Raw genomic sequence first — 15,738 nt, 5'->3', positions numbered from 1 at the left:
GCAGAGGGGGAAATTATAAAGAAAGAAAGGAATCCTGCATAACCTATCAAGCAGCGGATCAAGCCCACAAGGTGCTCGCTCCAGTTTCTCTCTTCCATTTAACCTCTTTGGAGTGGAGTTGGGTTGATCTTACCATCTTGTCAGATCTCCATCTGCTTCAGCTAGTGGTTGGGAGCCTCAGAAGCTTTTGCACAGTGCCTGGCCCAGACCCGCGTAAACGATCTGTTCTCTTCCTTCCTTTGAGGTCTTAGGTGTATGAGCCCAGATAATCACTGTAGCACTTCTCAACTAACCTCATACTCTAGAAACCCACGATGAAAAAGGAGGTTTAAGGGACAGAATATGGGTAACCAGAGAAGCTGTGAGCCATTCTCACAGCCAACACCTGTTCTTCCTTTTCTCTCCTGAGGGAGATCCCAAGCATGTGATGTCTCTCATGATCCCAGAGTCAGGATCGATTCTCCTGCTACACTGCCACCGTCCTCTCTTATTCTTCAAGTTCCTCTAACTGGCTTTCACTGTAGATCAGAGCCAAGCCTCTTGGACAGTCCCTCCCTGCTGCCCTTTCTGCTTTAAGGGGTTTTACTGCAGTCACACCAGTGAACAGAATAGATCATGAGAAGGAGCAGTCACAGGAGTACAGATCCTTAGTCTTATGGTTCTGGCCGCAATTTCTCAACCCTTTGAAGAGAAGGTAGACTGGTTGGTTCCCTGGTTTATTTTTGAGGATGAATCTTATTGCATCTCTAGTCTCCACTGAGGACAGTCCAGGGAGCATCACATCAATTAGCCCCTGTCTTTGTGCACTCCCTCACCTCACTAGAAGAGGGGTGGGGGGGTGACTGCATTTCCTAGGGATCACTAGATTTGATTTAGTCTTTGTGTTTTCCCTTTGATTCTCAGATTTTACCTGGAGTGAAAGTGGTTATTGTTAATCCTGAGACCAAAGGGCCTGTAGGAGACTCTCACCTTGGAGAGGTATGTGTCATTTTTTTATCTTTACTCTGAAAAGTCGGCAGTAAAGACTTTAGGGTTCATATTCGAGAAGTCAGTGAAACTGTGGATTTAGCTTTTCCTCCACTGTGAATTTTCGTCTTTTAAAGAGTTTCCATCTTTCTCCGTAAGGCTTGAGACTACAAAGAGGGAGGTTGAGACCAGGATGCAGAGAAGATTTAGGCACCCAGATTAGAACTACTCCCAGATTTCTCCACTGACATTCCCTTAGCTGAAAAGGAAAATGGCAAATCCTATTTGCCAAATCGAACAAATCCTATCTGTTCTCACCTATTAAGTAGTAGAACTGAAAGGAGCCACAAATACTAAATTTTTTTAATTCATGGAAATTTTTTTAAGTTTATTTATTTTGAGAGAGAGTGAGGGAGCATGAGCGGAGGAGGGGCAGAGCAAGGGAGGGAGGGAGAGAATCCCCAGCAGACTCCATGCTATTTGTGCAGAGCTCCATCTCACAAACCGTGAGATCATAACCTGAGCCAAACCCAAAGTCAGATGCTTCACCAACTGAGCCACCTAGGTGCCCCTAAAATTCATTAAAATTTTATATTCTATTCTAAAATGTATCTTTGTATTAGTATAAAGACTCTTTTCTGTAAAGGTTTTGTAAAAGACTGAATTTCTCTTCCCTCAAATATCTGAGGGGCACTGATGTTGCATCCCGTAGTTTACTGGGAGGAGTGTCGGAGGTGCAGGAGCCAGATGGCCTGGGCTTGCCGGTTACCAGCTTCTAACTACTGAGCAAGCTACTTAATCTCTCTGAGCCTCCGTTCTCTCATCCATAAATAATAATTGCACCTATCTCACTTACCTAATGAAATTGTGTGACAGTTAAATACATGAATACCTAGATCTGTTATGCACATGGAACAGTGCCTGTCACATAACGGGTTCTCAGGAAATACTAGTGTTATCATTTTTAGCTCTTGCTATATTTACATTGTAAATTCAAATACCCTGTAGTGTTTTCCTGAGGGTGTTATACCTGAGTTTCAGAAGCGCAGAAACGATCCCCACTGTGTTTGTGGAGCTCTGGACGTGGTTGAGAAACGAGCCAGCCAGGGAGGCAGTGTAGCATCGTGGTTAAGAGCACGGCCTGTACAGCTGTAGCTGCAGCCTGTGTATACAGGCTTGGGTGGGAGTCTCGTAGTTTCTGCATCCTCTGCGAGTTCCTTAACTCATTTTTTCATCTGTAAAATAGGAATAATAATAGTATGTAACTGTATTGTCACGTGTGTCATGATTGATGGGGATGAGGTATATAAAGTACTTACCTCTCTGTTTAGCACAGTGGAAACACTTGGTAAGTGTCAGCTGCCTTTCTTGTTGTGTTGTTATTGTTGTTAACATAAAAGTGAGAATTGAAAAAAAAAAAACTGTCCCAAGAGAATTGAATCGATACAGTTCTATGTTCCTGGTGAAATGTGACCTATGCCTTTTTCTTGTTGTAGATTTGGGTGAACAGTCCCCACACAGCCAGTGGCTATTACACCATCTATGATAGTGAGACTCTTCAAGCCGATCATTTCAACACTCGCCTCAGTTTTGGGGATGCTGCGCAGACACTCTGGGCTCGGACAGGATACCTTGGTTTTGTCCGCCGGACCGAGCTCACAGCAGCCACTGGAGGTAGCTTCCTCAGCAACGCTTCGCCCTTCAGCCTGCTTTGTGTTTCAGCCAGTGTCTCCCGCTGGCCTTCCTCAGCCTGCCTTTCCGTTGTGGAGTGTGTGTGTTTCATTATGCCCTTCTGCCATTCTTAAACCCATACATGAATTTATATTCATTTGAAGAGTCCCTGGGATGCAGGCGCCAGGGTACCACGTCAGCATCTCTGAACTACAGGGTAGCATGGCCGACGGCCGTGGAGATATGCCTGATGACGACCGAGTGCCCCTGGCAGACCGTGCACCCTCGGCCCCCTATGGAGCCAATCCTACCCCTGCACAAGCTCCTAGGACAGGTGTTTCATCTTGTAGCTCTTCTACTGCCACATCCCATTTTGGGAGCAGACGAATCGAGCCTGATCCCTGATGTGGAGGAGCCGTCTTGCTGAAGCGCTCTGTCCCTTCGGCACCTCACGTTAGATACCAGACTGCTTGGCAAGGCTCTGGTGTAGGCAGCCCCCATTACCCTCTCCTTAGTTGATTGTCTTGGCGTCCCTGCTGCCTGCCTTCAGCTCTTCTTCCTGATGCCATTAATGGCCCTGTTGAAATGCCCACTGCTAACTGTGTCGTGCATTTCAAGAACTGATATAACTCACTGGACTTTACAGGCCTGAATTAGAGCCAAGTCCTTTCTCCTAAGCTCCTTGTGCCCGGTCCATAGAGACCAGCAGCCACAGTTTCTTCCGAGTTTCGTGGACAAGAGGAAGTTATCCCTCCCCAGGTCCCTTGGCTTTGAAGCCTACCTCTGTCTGCCATTTGCTTTGTGACCTTGAGCAGTCAAAGTCTTTATGAGCTCTTCTCATATGATGGGAACCCTGCTGGACCTCCTCATCCTTCTCTCCCCAACAGCTTCTAGCACTTTGTTTTCCTCAATTTTTCAGAAATGTTACCTTTTCCTGAAAATATTATATTCAGTAGACTTAGCAAAATCATCTCTTGCTTCAAAATGCAATTTCTATATAGACATAAACCATGTAGCCTTACGTATATACAGTGTGTGCATAAAATTTTTTAAAAAAAGGATTTCTTCCAAGTTCCAGCTGGATTACAAGCCTAATAATAACCAGGACTAGTCTCTCCATATTCTGTGATCCTGCTCCTTCTACCTGGACTCCTTGAAGATGTCTGGGGATCACAACACGTGCTCATTTCTTCACCCTCTCAAATCTTCTCCACCCCCCACCCCACCGCTCTCCCAGCTGTCATTGGCTAATTCCTATTTATCCGTAAAAGCTCAGCCTGGTTTCAGCTTTTCTTTCTCGGAAGCCTCGAGCTGAGCTCCGGCGGGGGTGTCCTCTGCTCACCTCAAACCTTACGCCCACACCGGGCCCACCACATCACAATGGAGTACCTGTTGTGTGTCTGTTTCCCCACTAGACAGTAAGTGTCTTCAGGGCAGGAATTGTGTTTTGTCATCTTTGCTTCCCAGCACTGGCACAATTCCTGGGACGTAGAGGTGGTAGCAGCAGCAGCAGCAGCAATAATAGTAATAATGGCTAATTTTTTTTTAGCACTTACAATGTGCCAGCCGTCATGGGAACTCCCTTACATGGACTATCTCATTTAATACTCGCAGCAGCCATTTAGAGTTCTCCCTGTCTCACAGAGGGGGAAACAGGACCGGAGACTCCAGTAATTTGCTCAAAGTTAACCCAGCTGGTGAGCGGTGGAGTCAGGGGACACGGCGGGCCGTCTGACCTTGTGCCCTGAACTCCACCATTGCATCGTACTCCTTATGTCTGATGAACCAAATTTCTCTTTTTCTTTCTGTCAGAGCGTCATGATGCATTATATGTGGTGGGAGCTCTGGACGAAACGCTGGAGCTGAGAGGATTACGATACCACCCGATCGATATTGAGACCTCAGTGTCCCGGATCCACAGGAGCATTGCCGAATGGTAAATTCCCCTGCACGGAATAGGTTCCCCACCTCAGCGGTAGCGTCCATTAAATTGATCTAAGTAGTCAGCCTTTTGTACCCAATAGCACCAACAGACGTAGAACTCCTAAAGGAGTAAGAAAATAAATGGACCGATTCTTTCCTGTCTTGGTGTGCCATCTGCTGTGGCAGAGGAGGCCGTGGAGACACTGAGACAGGCTCCATAGAACCATCGTGGGGTTGAGTCCTTTCTACGGATGGACTCTAACCTTTGGAAGCGATCGAACTGGTCATCTGCCTCTAGAAAGTGGGTGTGATAAGGTGGAAAGAACCATGACTGGAAGTTCAGAAGACCCAGCTTGAAGGCCCAGCTCTCCCACCAGGCAGCTTTTCTCATGTAAAATACTTTCTTTGCTGTTGCCTAATTATGGTGAAGATCAAATGAGAATGTGCCTCACAAATTGTCAAATGATAAGCAGATGAAAAGCATCATTATTATTTCATCCAACTTCCTTCTCAGTGTAGGAATTTCCCCCACATTCTCCCTGATAAAGGACCATCCCGCCTCATACTGACTAGAAATTCCTTAAAATTAAAACTCTTTAGGGGCGCCTGGGTGGCACAGTCGGTTAAGCGTCCGACTTCAGCCAGGTCACGATCTCGCGCTCCGTGAGTTCGAGCCCCGCGTCGGGCTCTGGGCTGATGGCTCAGAGTCTGGAGCCTGTTTCCAATTCTGTGTCTCCCTCTCTCTCTGCCCCTCCCCCGTTCATGCTCTGTCTCTCTCTGTCCCAAAAATAAATAAATGTTGAAAAAAAAATTTTTTTTAAAAAACCAACTCTTTAGTTTTTACCTGGCTTTCATTCTGGATTCTTGATAATACAGAATCTTTACAGTTTCTTTTTCAGGTTTTTTAGTTTTTTCTTAGTGTTTATTTTTGAGAGAGAGAGAGGCAGAGCATGAGAGCATGAGCGGGAGAGGGGCAGAGAGAGAGAGAGAGGGAGACACAGAATCCCAAGCAGGCTCCAAGCTCTGAGCTGTCAGCACAGAGCCCGATGTGGGGCTCAAACCCACACAGCGAGATCATAACATGAGCCAAAGTCAGACACTTAACAGACAGCCACCCAGGCGCCCTTTTCCACATTTTTAATGTAGTATGTCCTTCCTTGGTTGTTTTTTGTTTTTTGTTTTTTACCTATGCTAAATTGCCACAGTTCTTTTCATGGTTGCTCATACTTTCTAGATGTTTGTCAGTATTTTCATTCACTTTGCTCAGAGTCTGTCCCCAGACCTGAACAATGCCCGTGGGTTATAAGAATAATACAGAGAAGTGAGGTGCCATGATTAACCTCTAATGAAACCAAAGGCTGTGTACCTTTTTTTAATGATGGAATCTGTTTTTTAAAGCCATTTAACACTGCATATCACAAGCCTAACCCAGTAGTCCCACTCAATGTAAGGCAACTTTCTACCTTATGGCACTTTTATGGCCTGATGGAAGAGACACCTGTATGGGGCACTTTAAGCTCAGATAAGGACAGGTCCACTCCCTTCCTGTTGGCCCTAAGAATATTATCTTAGTCAAAACTCTTCTGTTGTAAATAACAGAAACTCTGCAAAAAGAAAACAAAAAGACAAAAACTTAAGCAAAAGAGAGAGTTAATGGAAAGAATACCTAGCTACCTCAGAGGTTCCTCAAAGTCTCTCTGGGTCTCAAGAAAGGTAGAAACAAAGGAAGGGAAGGCCATCAGGAATCACTGTCCTCTCACTTTCTAGAGCCATGTGGGCATCCACTTCATTCTTTCTCTCCCCCCTGAAGAGCCGTTCCCTATGCTTCTTTGGACACCTGGCTACCGCAGACCTTTCACATGTGGTCAGTTCACGTGACCAGCTGACCAACTTCCAATCTCATTTCCAAACCCCCAAGAGATTGTGGATGGCTCAGCTGATCTACTGTGATCACAGGGGCAAGGCCATATATTACAGACATGGCTGCCAGCCTTCTGGTTGGATCCAAGAGAGAAGGCAATCCTCAGGGAAACGGGGACAGGTTTTGGGCAGGTACTATAAAAGATGACTGGTAAATGGACTGACAGGTTAACTGAATGTCGTTGGAATTTCAGTGCCGTGTTCACGTGGACCAACTTGCTCGTGGTGGTCGTAGAACTGTGTGGCTCTGAACAGGAAGCCCTAGATCTGGTTCCTTTAGTGACAAATGTGGTCCTGGAAGAGCATTACCTCATCGTTGGCGTCGTGGTTGTGGTGGACCCAGGTGTTATCCCCATCAACTCCAGAGGAGAGAAGCAGAGGATGCACCTCCGGGACAGCTTCCTGGCTGACCAGTTAGACCCCATCTACGTGGCTTATAACATGTAACCCGCCTTGTGGGGCTTGCAGGGGGCCGTCCTGAAAAACCACAAGGACCAAAGACCGGCAACTAGGAGCAAGCTTTCAAATGATGTGAAATAAGCTGAGATGGTTACATTATACCCTTCATCTCATCCTGTGGGATTCCGCAGTCACAGGACACACAGGCAAGGGCAGTTGTGTGGTAGCAAATGAAAAAAAGGTTAACAGCCCATTAGTCATGAGCTTTGACATAGCGTGAGCAGCACGTTACTAAAGCAATTACATGCATGTTGCATTTTTTTCATCTGTTGTAAATACTTGTATTTTTATCTAATGCTGTTTTAGAATTTTGTAAGGGAGTTTAATGAATTCACATGAAGGGGGTAGTCGGAGTTCCACAGCTCCCCGCTCTGTACTGTATTCTGATGTTTTACCGTAGCTGGACGTTCTGCGGGTTTTGTTAACACGGATACTCGGCTTACTTTCCGCTGACCCATAAGCAAATCAGATATAACCCACTGAATATGAGAGTTACTCTATATATATACTTCTTGACAGGAAAACATTTTGACCAGTGTTTTAAACATGTAAATAAGAAGACACACACAATTCAGCTAAAAAACTGACACGTTGGCTTGTATAGTCCTAACAACTAAAGTAGAAACATTTCTCCTTGGAGAGCATCTCAATGTTCTCTTAATGCAGTGTAATTGAATAGGTAACTAAAAAGTGCAAATCGATCACAGGTTTTGCTGCACATTGTACTATGTCTCTGTTGGCTGATGTGTTTTATGAACTAAAGCTGCCTCTGTTTGTTTTCAAAGCTTGCATTCCCAGAATCGGCTTAAGCTTTTAAGAACTCAACCTGTTCCTACAAGCTGAAAATCTCAGTTTAAAAATCAAAATGTTAATGAAAAGGCTAAGCTTCATTAGATCCCACCCTATGCTAAGGAACCACAATAACTCACTGTGGCCCCCAGTGTTGAAACCGTGTTTCAAATTTCGAGTGACGATGTAAGAATTTAGGATTTCCTCTTTTTCCAGGCCCATTGTCAACTGCGTCTACAGTTTATACATATAGCTTCTCTTTTCTGAAAACTGAAAAGCGTCCTCTGTTCTTCCAGTTCATGAGGGCAGGGATTTTAGGAACAAGAATGACAGGCTGGGAAGGCACTGGGATCGACAGTCGAGTGAAACCGCAAAGGCGACATAACTCCGTATCTCAAAACTGACTGGTTCGGGTTGCCAAGATGGCTAGGCTTACGCTGAAATAGGGGAAGTCTGATGTGTGCAAGAAACTCTTTTGAAATAACTGTGGTGCCCAGGCCAAGTGGACTGAGCATGGGACTGAATTTGGCCTCTGGCTCGGTTTCCTTTCTTTGGTCTGATACTTCATGTATTTGAATATAGTTGAATTTTATTATTTTTTTCTTACAGAAATATTTTTAAGAATTTAAAAAAAAAAAAAAAGAAGCTCCAAGTGAACAGAGTTAACTTGTTAAATCAGAATGGTTCTCTTTGACCCACTCTGGTCTATTGTGTAAATATTTATTTAGACTATTTTAATAATACATATTATTTACCCCACTGTAACATCATGTAAACTAAATATGTTTTTAAACAATTTTTAAGACTTGTAATTACCCTGAAAATAAGGTTTATAATGCAAAGCCCAGACCCTTCACCATGGTGGCACTCCCAGGGGCTGCCCTCAGTCTCGTGGCTCAAAGCCACTTTCTTGCCTCCCTTTTACACAAGCCTCTTTTCCTCCCAGTTCTTTCTCCACTGAGGGCAGACCCCAAGGCATGTTCCAGCTCCAGATCTCTTTTTTGACATCTTGGATGAAATTAGTTTACACATGACGGAAGAGGTTCTAAGATGTACAAAAAAAAAAAGCACTTACGCTGGGACAAGAAAGCCCAGTGACTAGCTACGGTTCAGTTTGCGGAAAAAAACAGCTCGCTTATCTGGAAAGTAATTTTCACCTAAAGTAGTTTCAGTAACTCACTAAACAAAGCAGGGGATTTCTGAAGATTAAAGAGTTCTATTTCCATAATCCACAAGTTCTAAGAGAAAAATAGGCAGAGTATTATCCTTTGGGTTGCTGTGAAAATTGTCACTATACAACTGTAGGTGTCTGCTAGAATTATAATGGGAGCCACATCTGTCATTTTAAATGTTCTAGTAATCACGTTTTAAAAAGTAAAAGAAACCAGCGAAATTGATTTTAATATATTTTTTTAACCCAGTACATCGAAAATAGTATAATCTCCATGTGGAATCAGTATGAAAAGTGAGATATTTTATTTTCTTTGTTTCCTATTAAGTCTTTGAAATCCAGTGTGTATTAAGCACATTTCAATTCGGACTACCCATACTTCCAGTTTTCGGTAGCCATGTGCGGCCAGTGGCTACGATATTGGACAGAAGTGATCTGTACTCATTCTTTCAAATAAGATACTCCATTCCTCTCAGAGTATGGTCAACTCCCAGTTACTTAGGATCTGATTATCTGGATTTGTAGTTCCTCAGACCTCTGCTTTATCTCTAGTTTTTGCTCTCTGCCTTGTGGCTGCTTTATTGATCTTTTGCCTATCCCTCAAAGCCAGAATATGCTAGTGGAAGAAAGAAAGCTGAGCTGTGTCTTTGGGAACTTCATTAGTAACTGTGGTGAAGTGTCCTCTGGAAGGGGAAGAGAGTCCAGTCATTAGCCTAGAGGTGTTTGTGGGGTCATCTGCAGATTTAATTAATGCCTGGTCTGTTACAGACTTGAATAAGAAAACTCCCTCTTGAAGACGAAATGCTTGTGCTCTTTCCACGTTAAGTAGAACCTTTGTGGTAGAAGGTCTTAGGACAGACCCAAAAGGCCATTATTGATAGAAACAGCCTAGCCAAAACTCTGGAACACATTCTGTCTGGGTGTTTACGCCTGTGAAAAAGAAAACTAGATTAATAGCAAGGCCCCATTCCAGTTAAGAGAAATCCATTCATCTTAAAGCCTTTGAACCTCTTTCTGCCTCTCAGCAGAATTCTGTAATTGAGGCAGATCAGGAAGGGGCTGCCTCAGGAAAATTCCTAAGCCCAAGGGATTCTTAGAGCTGCACAAATGTCATCTCCTGCATCAGTGAGACCCTGGGAATGACCGGCATGCCAGCGGGCATCAGTGTGAATCCACAGCCTTTATTTACTTCCTGCCTCACAAAGGGCCCCGGTCCAGACCGCCACAACCACCAAGTCCTTTCCTCCTGAAGTTGTGCTGCCTCGGGCTGTTTAGGGACCATTGCCTGTCTGTTGGTAATCCGAGTGTTTCTCCTGTCTTTAGTCCCTGAGCAGTGCTTGCTTAATGCTTTTGTTGAATCAACAAAGGGCCTGAGGCCTTAGGTTTTTTGTTAAGGTCTCTGCCCCAGGCATGGTGCTCAATATCTTGGCCAAATAAATTACTTTCCTTGAATACGCAGCAATCTTTTAGACTAAAGCAATGAGGAGTTATCACCTCACCCTCAAACTCCAACATGACCTATGCCTTAGTGTTGTTGTTTTCGTTGTCTGCTCTGATGTAAAAGCAAGAGTATTTGGAGCAAGAAGCTGCACTACTCCAGATACACAATAGGCCTTTTCTTTATCATTCATAATAACATTTCCAGTTTAGGTATATGTAGATGGGCCATGTTATTTGTCCACAGGAAGAGAGTGTAAAGATATGAGAATAATTTTTTAGTCCTAAATGATGTTTTGTTTACTTTCTGTCAAGGTATTTACCAGTGTCAAATTCAAACTATAGTACTGTGTAATTATGTATAAAGTTTTTTTTATTTATTTGAAATTAGACTAGATATACATTTTTAAATTTAACATCTGGCTGGACAGTGTTCTATTAACTCATTGAATGTGTTTCCTTTGTCTTGTGTTAATAAATATTGATGCCTGATTGTGTTTAATGCTTCACACATTGGGAGGATGGATAAATTGGAGTTGATACATCTTAAATTTAACTTCAGGTAGCAAAACCTACAGAGAGCTGGAGTGGTCTAAGGAAAATGAACACAGAGATCCAAAGTTACTGCAAATCACTGCTGTTACCGGAAGACAGATCAAGGAACAAAAGAGAGTCATTTTGAGAACTAAGAAGCCTTTTTCAGGAAAAATTAAAGTTTAGTTTTCCTCCTACCTATGTGGCATTTGGTTAGTTTTAAACTATGGATCATAAATTGTATTTTTTTTTTCCTCATGTGTGACTGGGCTGGATTTCAGCCTTTACTAAAGCAGTAAGTCATTTGCTCTTCATTTCTTGATTTCAAGAAACTTGATAGGAGCCCATCAAATTGTGCATGTTCTCCAACACTAAAACTGGTCCTTGAACGATTATCCAAGCTGTTTAGGCAGCTGGGAACATTCTTTCACCTAACATACATTTATTGAATGCCTACCCATTAGGCCCAAGGCACTGCAATAAGAACCGAAGTTAGAGAAAATTAAGTCCCTGCTTTGGAGGGGATACAGGAAAACAGTACAATATATTAAGGGTTATGAGTAGAGGTGGACAGTGGGAACAGGTAGGACAGGCACCCAACCCAATGATGAGGGAGAATAATGAGGAATATACATGCTGACGGAGGTAACCCCTGAACTGAGTTTTGAAGGATGAGACAGCCAGATAAAGACAACAAAGCAGAAAGGCAGAGTTGCATTCTCTGGGAGCTACAATTCGTTATTAGGATGGAGGGTTTGAAGGGGGAAAAGTTACAGATCGTTATCCATGGGGGCTTGATCCAAGGCTAGATCACCAAGGGCCTTGGGTATCATGCTAGGAACTTTGGACTTTTATCCAGGGAGTTAAAGAGCGCCAGTGAGGGATTGATAGCAAGGGGATAACATGCTCAGATTTGCAATCTAGAAAATTATGCTGGTGGGTGGTCATGTAGAAAATGGATTCACGTGGGGCGCCTGGGTGGCTCGGTTAAGCGGCCGACTTTGGCTCAGGTCATGATCTTGCAGTCCGTGAGTTCGAGCCCCGCGTCGGGCTCTGTGCTGACAGCTCAGGGCCAGGAGCCTGTTTCAGATTCTGTGTCTCCCTCTCTCTGACCCTCCCCCGTTCATGCTCTGTCTCTCTCTGTCTCAAAAATAAAATAAACGTTAAAAAAAAATTTAAAAAAGAAGAAAATGGATTCATGTGCGTAGGGAAAGCCAGGTAAGACCCAAGGCGGGGAGACCAGTCAGGAGGCCTTTGCGGGAACTGCGGTGATCGAGCCAGAGGACTTCAACGAAGGTGGTGACGGGACGGAGACAAGAGGCAACACATGCAAACTTGGGAGAAGGTAAGATTTCTACTGCTGGGCATTTCAGGTAAGGAAGGAGGAATCCAAAACAACTCCTGGGTTTCCGACTTGGGGAGTCAGGTAGATGTGGGGCCATTTACCAAGGTAGGGAACAAAAGGGAAGGAATAGATGTCTGGAAAAAGACGGTGTTCCATTTTGGTCACATTCGTTTGAGGGTGCTGTGGCACATGCAAGCGGAGAGGTCCAACAGGCAGCTGAACGTGAGGTCTCTGCCTCAGGAGAGCTGTGACCATGAACTAGATACTTGGAGGACATCCGTTTAAAAGTGGTAGTTGAAGCCGGGGAAGTGGATGGTATTGCCAAGAAAGATCATGTGGAGGGAGAAAAGGGTCGGTAATGGAGCTATGGGAAACAACAACTACGAAGACGGGCGGAGGAAGAAGGGAGAGCCAATCTCTGGAGAGACAGCAAAACCAAGAAGGAACATGGGCAAAGAAGTCGTAGGGAAGAGTTTTAAAGAGGAAGTGGTCAGCAATGTCAAAACCTACAACGAAGCTGAGTTAAAACGTGAATTGACTAGCATGTGCTCTATCTGGCAACGGAGCAGTCACCGGTGCCCTTGGTCTTCGCAGTTTCACTTGCCTCCGTGGGGGGCAGAAGCCAGAAAACTGGTTCAGGAGAGGAGGGAAGTGTGACTGAATGAAGGCTACTCTTCCCAGAAGTTTCTGCCCACAAGAAGGAAAGAGGGAACAGTAGTTCAAAGAGGTGTGTAGGAATCATGGGAGGCTGTTTTAAAAAAGATGGAGGAGAGGCCCCTGGGTGGCTTAGTCGATTGAGCATCTGACTTCAGCTCAGGTCACGATCTCCTGGTCCGTGAGTTCGAGCCCCGCATCAGGCTCTGGGCTGATGGCTCACAGCCTGGAGCCTGCTTCCGATTCTGTGTCTCCCTCTCTCTCTGCCCCTCCCCCGTTCATGAAGCTCTGTCTCAAAAATAAATAAATGTTTAAAAAAAAAATTTTTTTTTAAAGATGGAGGAAATAAAATATTCCTGCATCAGGGGAAAAGAGTCAGTAGAAAGGAAAAAGTTCCAAATACTGCAATGAGGGATAAGACAAAGCAAGGCCATTGAGGAAGCAGGAGGGGCAGGGATTCAGAGTATGAGTAGAAGGATTAGCCTTTGAGGGGAGGAAGCATTTCCCACCCCCCTACAAGGGTAGAGGCAAGATTCTGATAGTAGGAAGTTGATAGAGGTCTAATGACCTCATTTGCTTCTCTGAATCTCCGTTCTCAACCTATGAAGGTGAACACTCCTTTCTGAGATCATTTCTATGAATAAGTATGACACAGCTGACAACACAACATGGAATCTGCAAATAATGGGAATTCCTAAGAAGCAGATCTAAGGGAAATTTATATTAACTCCATTTATTAAGAAACAAACACTAAGTTGTATTCAACTAAACAAAGGAAAAGACCCTCTAAGATAGAAGGAAATAAGGAGGAAAACAAATTAATAAATAGAAAACAAGGGAGATAGGGTTCAAGAATTTGATTTCTTAAAAACAGCCTAATAAAATGTCAATATTTGCACACACACAACTAGTAGGAAACAAAAAATAGAACTTCAACTCTGGTGTTTTTTTTTAATCTTAAGGGATTATTATAATTTTGCCGTAAACTTGAATTTTAAATGAAATGGATCATTTTCGGGGGGCTCAGAGACAGTGCTTGAAATGGTGGGTGCGCCAACATATCCCATGGTTCCACCGCTGGGTTTGATCGCCACGTTACCATTTTTTCACCCGAGGGCCGGCTCTACCAAGTAGAATATGCTTTTAAGGCTATTAACCAGGGTGGCCTTACATCAGTAGCTGTCAGAGGGAAAGACCGGGCAGTAATTGCCACACAGAAGAAAGTACCTGACAAATTATTGGATTCTAGCACAGTGACTCACTTCTTCAAGATCACTGAAAACATTGGCTGTGTGATGACAGGAATGACAGCGGACAGCAGATCCCAGGTACAGAGGGCACGCTATGAGGCAGCTAATTGGAAGTACAAGAATGGCTATGAGATGCCTGTGGACACGCTGTGCCAAAGAATTGCTGATATTTCTCAGGTCTACACACAGAATGCTGAAATGAGGCCCCTTGGTTGTTGTATGATTTTAATTGGTATAGATGAAGAACAAGACCCTCAGGTGTACAAGTGTGATCCTGCGGGTTACTACTGTGGGTTTAAAAAAATTTTTTTTCAACGTTTATTTATTTTTGGGACAGAGAGAGACAGAGCATGAAAGGGGGAGGGGCAGAGAGAGGGAGACACAGAATCGGAAACAGGCTCCAGGCTCCGAGCCATCAGCCCAGAGCCGGACGCGGGGCTCGAACTCACGGACTGCGAGATCGTGACCTGGCTGAAGTCGGACGCTTAACCGACTGCGCCACCCAAGCGCCCCTACTGTGGGTTTAAAGCCACTGCAGCAGGAGTTAAACAAACTGAATCAACCAGCTTCCTTGAAAAAAAAGTCAACAAGAAATTTGATTGGACATTTGAACAGACAGTGGAAACTACAATTACGCGCCTGTCTACTGGTCTATCAATTGATTGCAAACCTTCAGAAATAGAAGTTGGAGTGGTGACAGTTGAAAATCCTAAATTCAGGATTCTTACAGAAGCAGAGATTGATACTCACCTTGTTGCTCTAGCAGAGAGAGACTAAACATTGTATGTAGTTTACCAAATCCATGACGCCGCTTGCCTGTGTGTTTGGTAACAACAGACCAACATTATGGAGGCCCCTGGATTGAAAAAGGAACCTCTCCCACTCCCCCCGCCACTGAAGTGGTTAGGACTCTGTATGAATAAAAAAAAAAAAAAAAAAAAAAATAGTGCTTTTGGAAAAAAAAAAAAAGAAATGGATACTTTTCTATAAACTATAGAAAATTCATTCAAGAATAAGAGAATCTGAATTTTAACAAATTCACAAGGCAGAGGATCCCTGTTTCACATAGAAAAAGCCATCCCGACTCCTCTTGATACCAAAACCAGACTAAGGCAGTTTTCAAATAAATCAGTCTCACCCATGAAAAGATGAAAATTATAAATAAAATCTGTTTCGGTCACTGTGTAATACACCACTCCAATTTAGTGGCCTAAAACAGTCATACCTATATACTCTATGCATCAGGAACTGGGCAAAGTATAGCAGGAATGACATCTCAACTCCAAAATGTCTGGGCTTGGCTGCAAAAGCTCCAATGTCTGGAGGTGATTGGAACAGCCTGGGGCTGGAATCATCCAAGCATCTTTACTCACATCTGAAGCCCAGGCTCTGATAACGAAGACTAGGCTCAGCTGGACTGTTGCCCAAAGCACTTACTTCAGTGTAGCCTCTCCTCCTAGCTTGGGATTCTCGGAGCAAGCAGCTGGATTCTCAAAGGAGACATCAGGGGCAAGAGCAGGTTAGGCTGTAAACTTCTCATCCACTCTTGGAGGTCATACACCACTTTGGCTGCATTCCACTGCCCAGCCCAGATTCAAGGGAGAGGACTCTACGTCTTG

General features: G+C 44.1%; 2 protein-coding genes across 5 annotated transcripts in view; both read left to right on the top strand.

Annotated features, from left to right (window-relative positions):
• The window catches only part of DIP2B (disco interacting protein 2 homolog B), a 233,388-nt gene extending 222,555 nt beyond the window's left edge, over positions 1–10,833 (top strand). For all 4 annotated transcript variants that reach the window (XM_040488144.1, XM_040488143.1, XM_040488141.1 and 1 more), the window contains 4 exons: positions 904–978; positions 2,463–2,640; positions 4,450–4,573; positions 6,675–10,833. In XM_040488144.1, coding sequence (XP_040344078.1) covers positions 904–978; positions 2,463–2,640; positions 4,450–4,573; positions 6,675–6,927 — 630 coding nt within the window. In that variant the 3' untranslated portion in view covers positions 6,928–10,833. The remainder of the gene's footprint in view (positions 1–903; positions 979–2,462; positions 2,641–4,449; positions 4,574–6,674) is intronic.
• A 3,076-nt stretch (positions 10,834–13,909) lies between these two features.
• On the top strand, positions 13,910–15,079 carry LOC121039007 (proteasome subunit alpha type-6-like; the record flags this gene model as incomplete). Its single annotated transcript, XM_040489023.1, has 2 exons — positions 13,910–14,403; positions 14,632–15,079. Coding segments are annotated over 2 exons (759 nt in total), but the record flags the coding sequence as incomplete, so codon positions are not given.
• Between the last annotated feature and the right edge of the window lie 659 nt (positions 15,080–15,738).

The sequence above is a fragment of the Herpailurus yagouaroundi genome, unplaced genomic scaffold (genome assembly GCF_014898765.1).
Source record: "Herpailurus yagouaroundi ecotype Mexico unplaced genomic scaffold, PumYag 166, whole genome shotgun sequence".
In the NCBI taxonomy this organism is placed as follows: Eukaryota; Metazoa; Chordata; class Mammalia; order Carnivora; family Felidae; genus Herpailurus; species Herpailurus yagouaroundi.
Note: the sequence above shows the minus strand (reverse complement) of the source record. Positions and strands in the feature narration are given on the sequence as shown.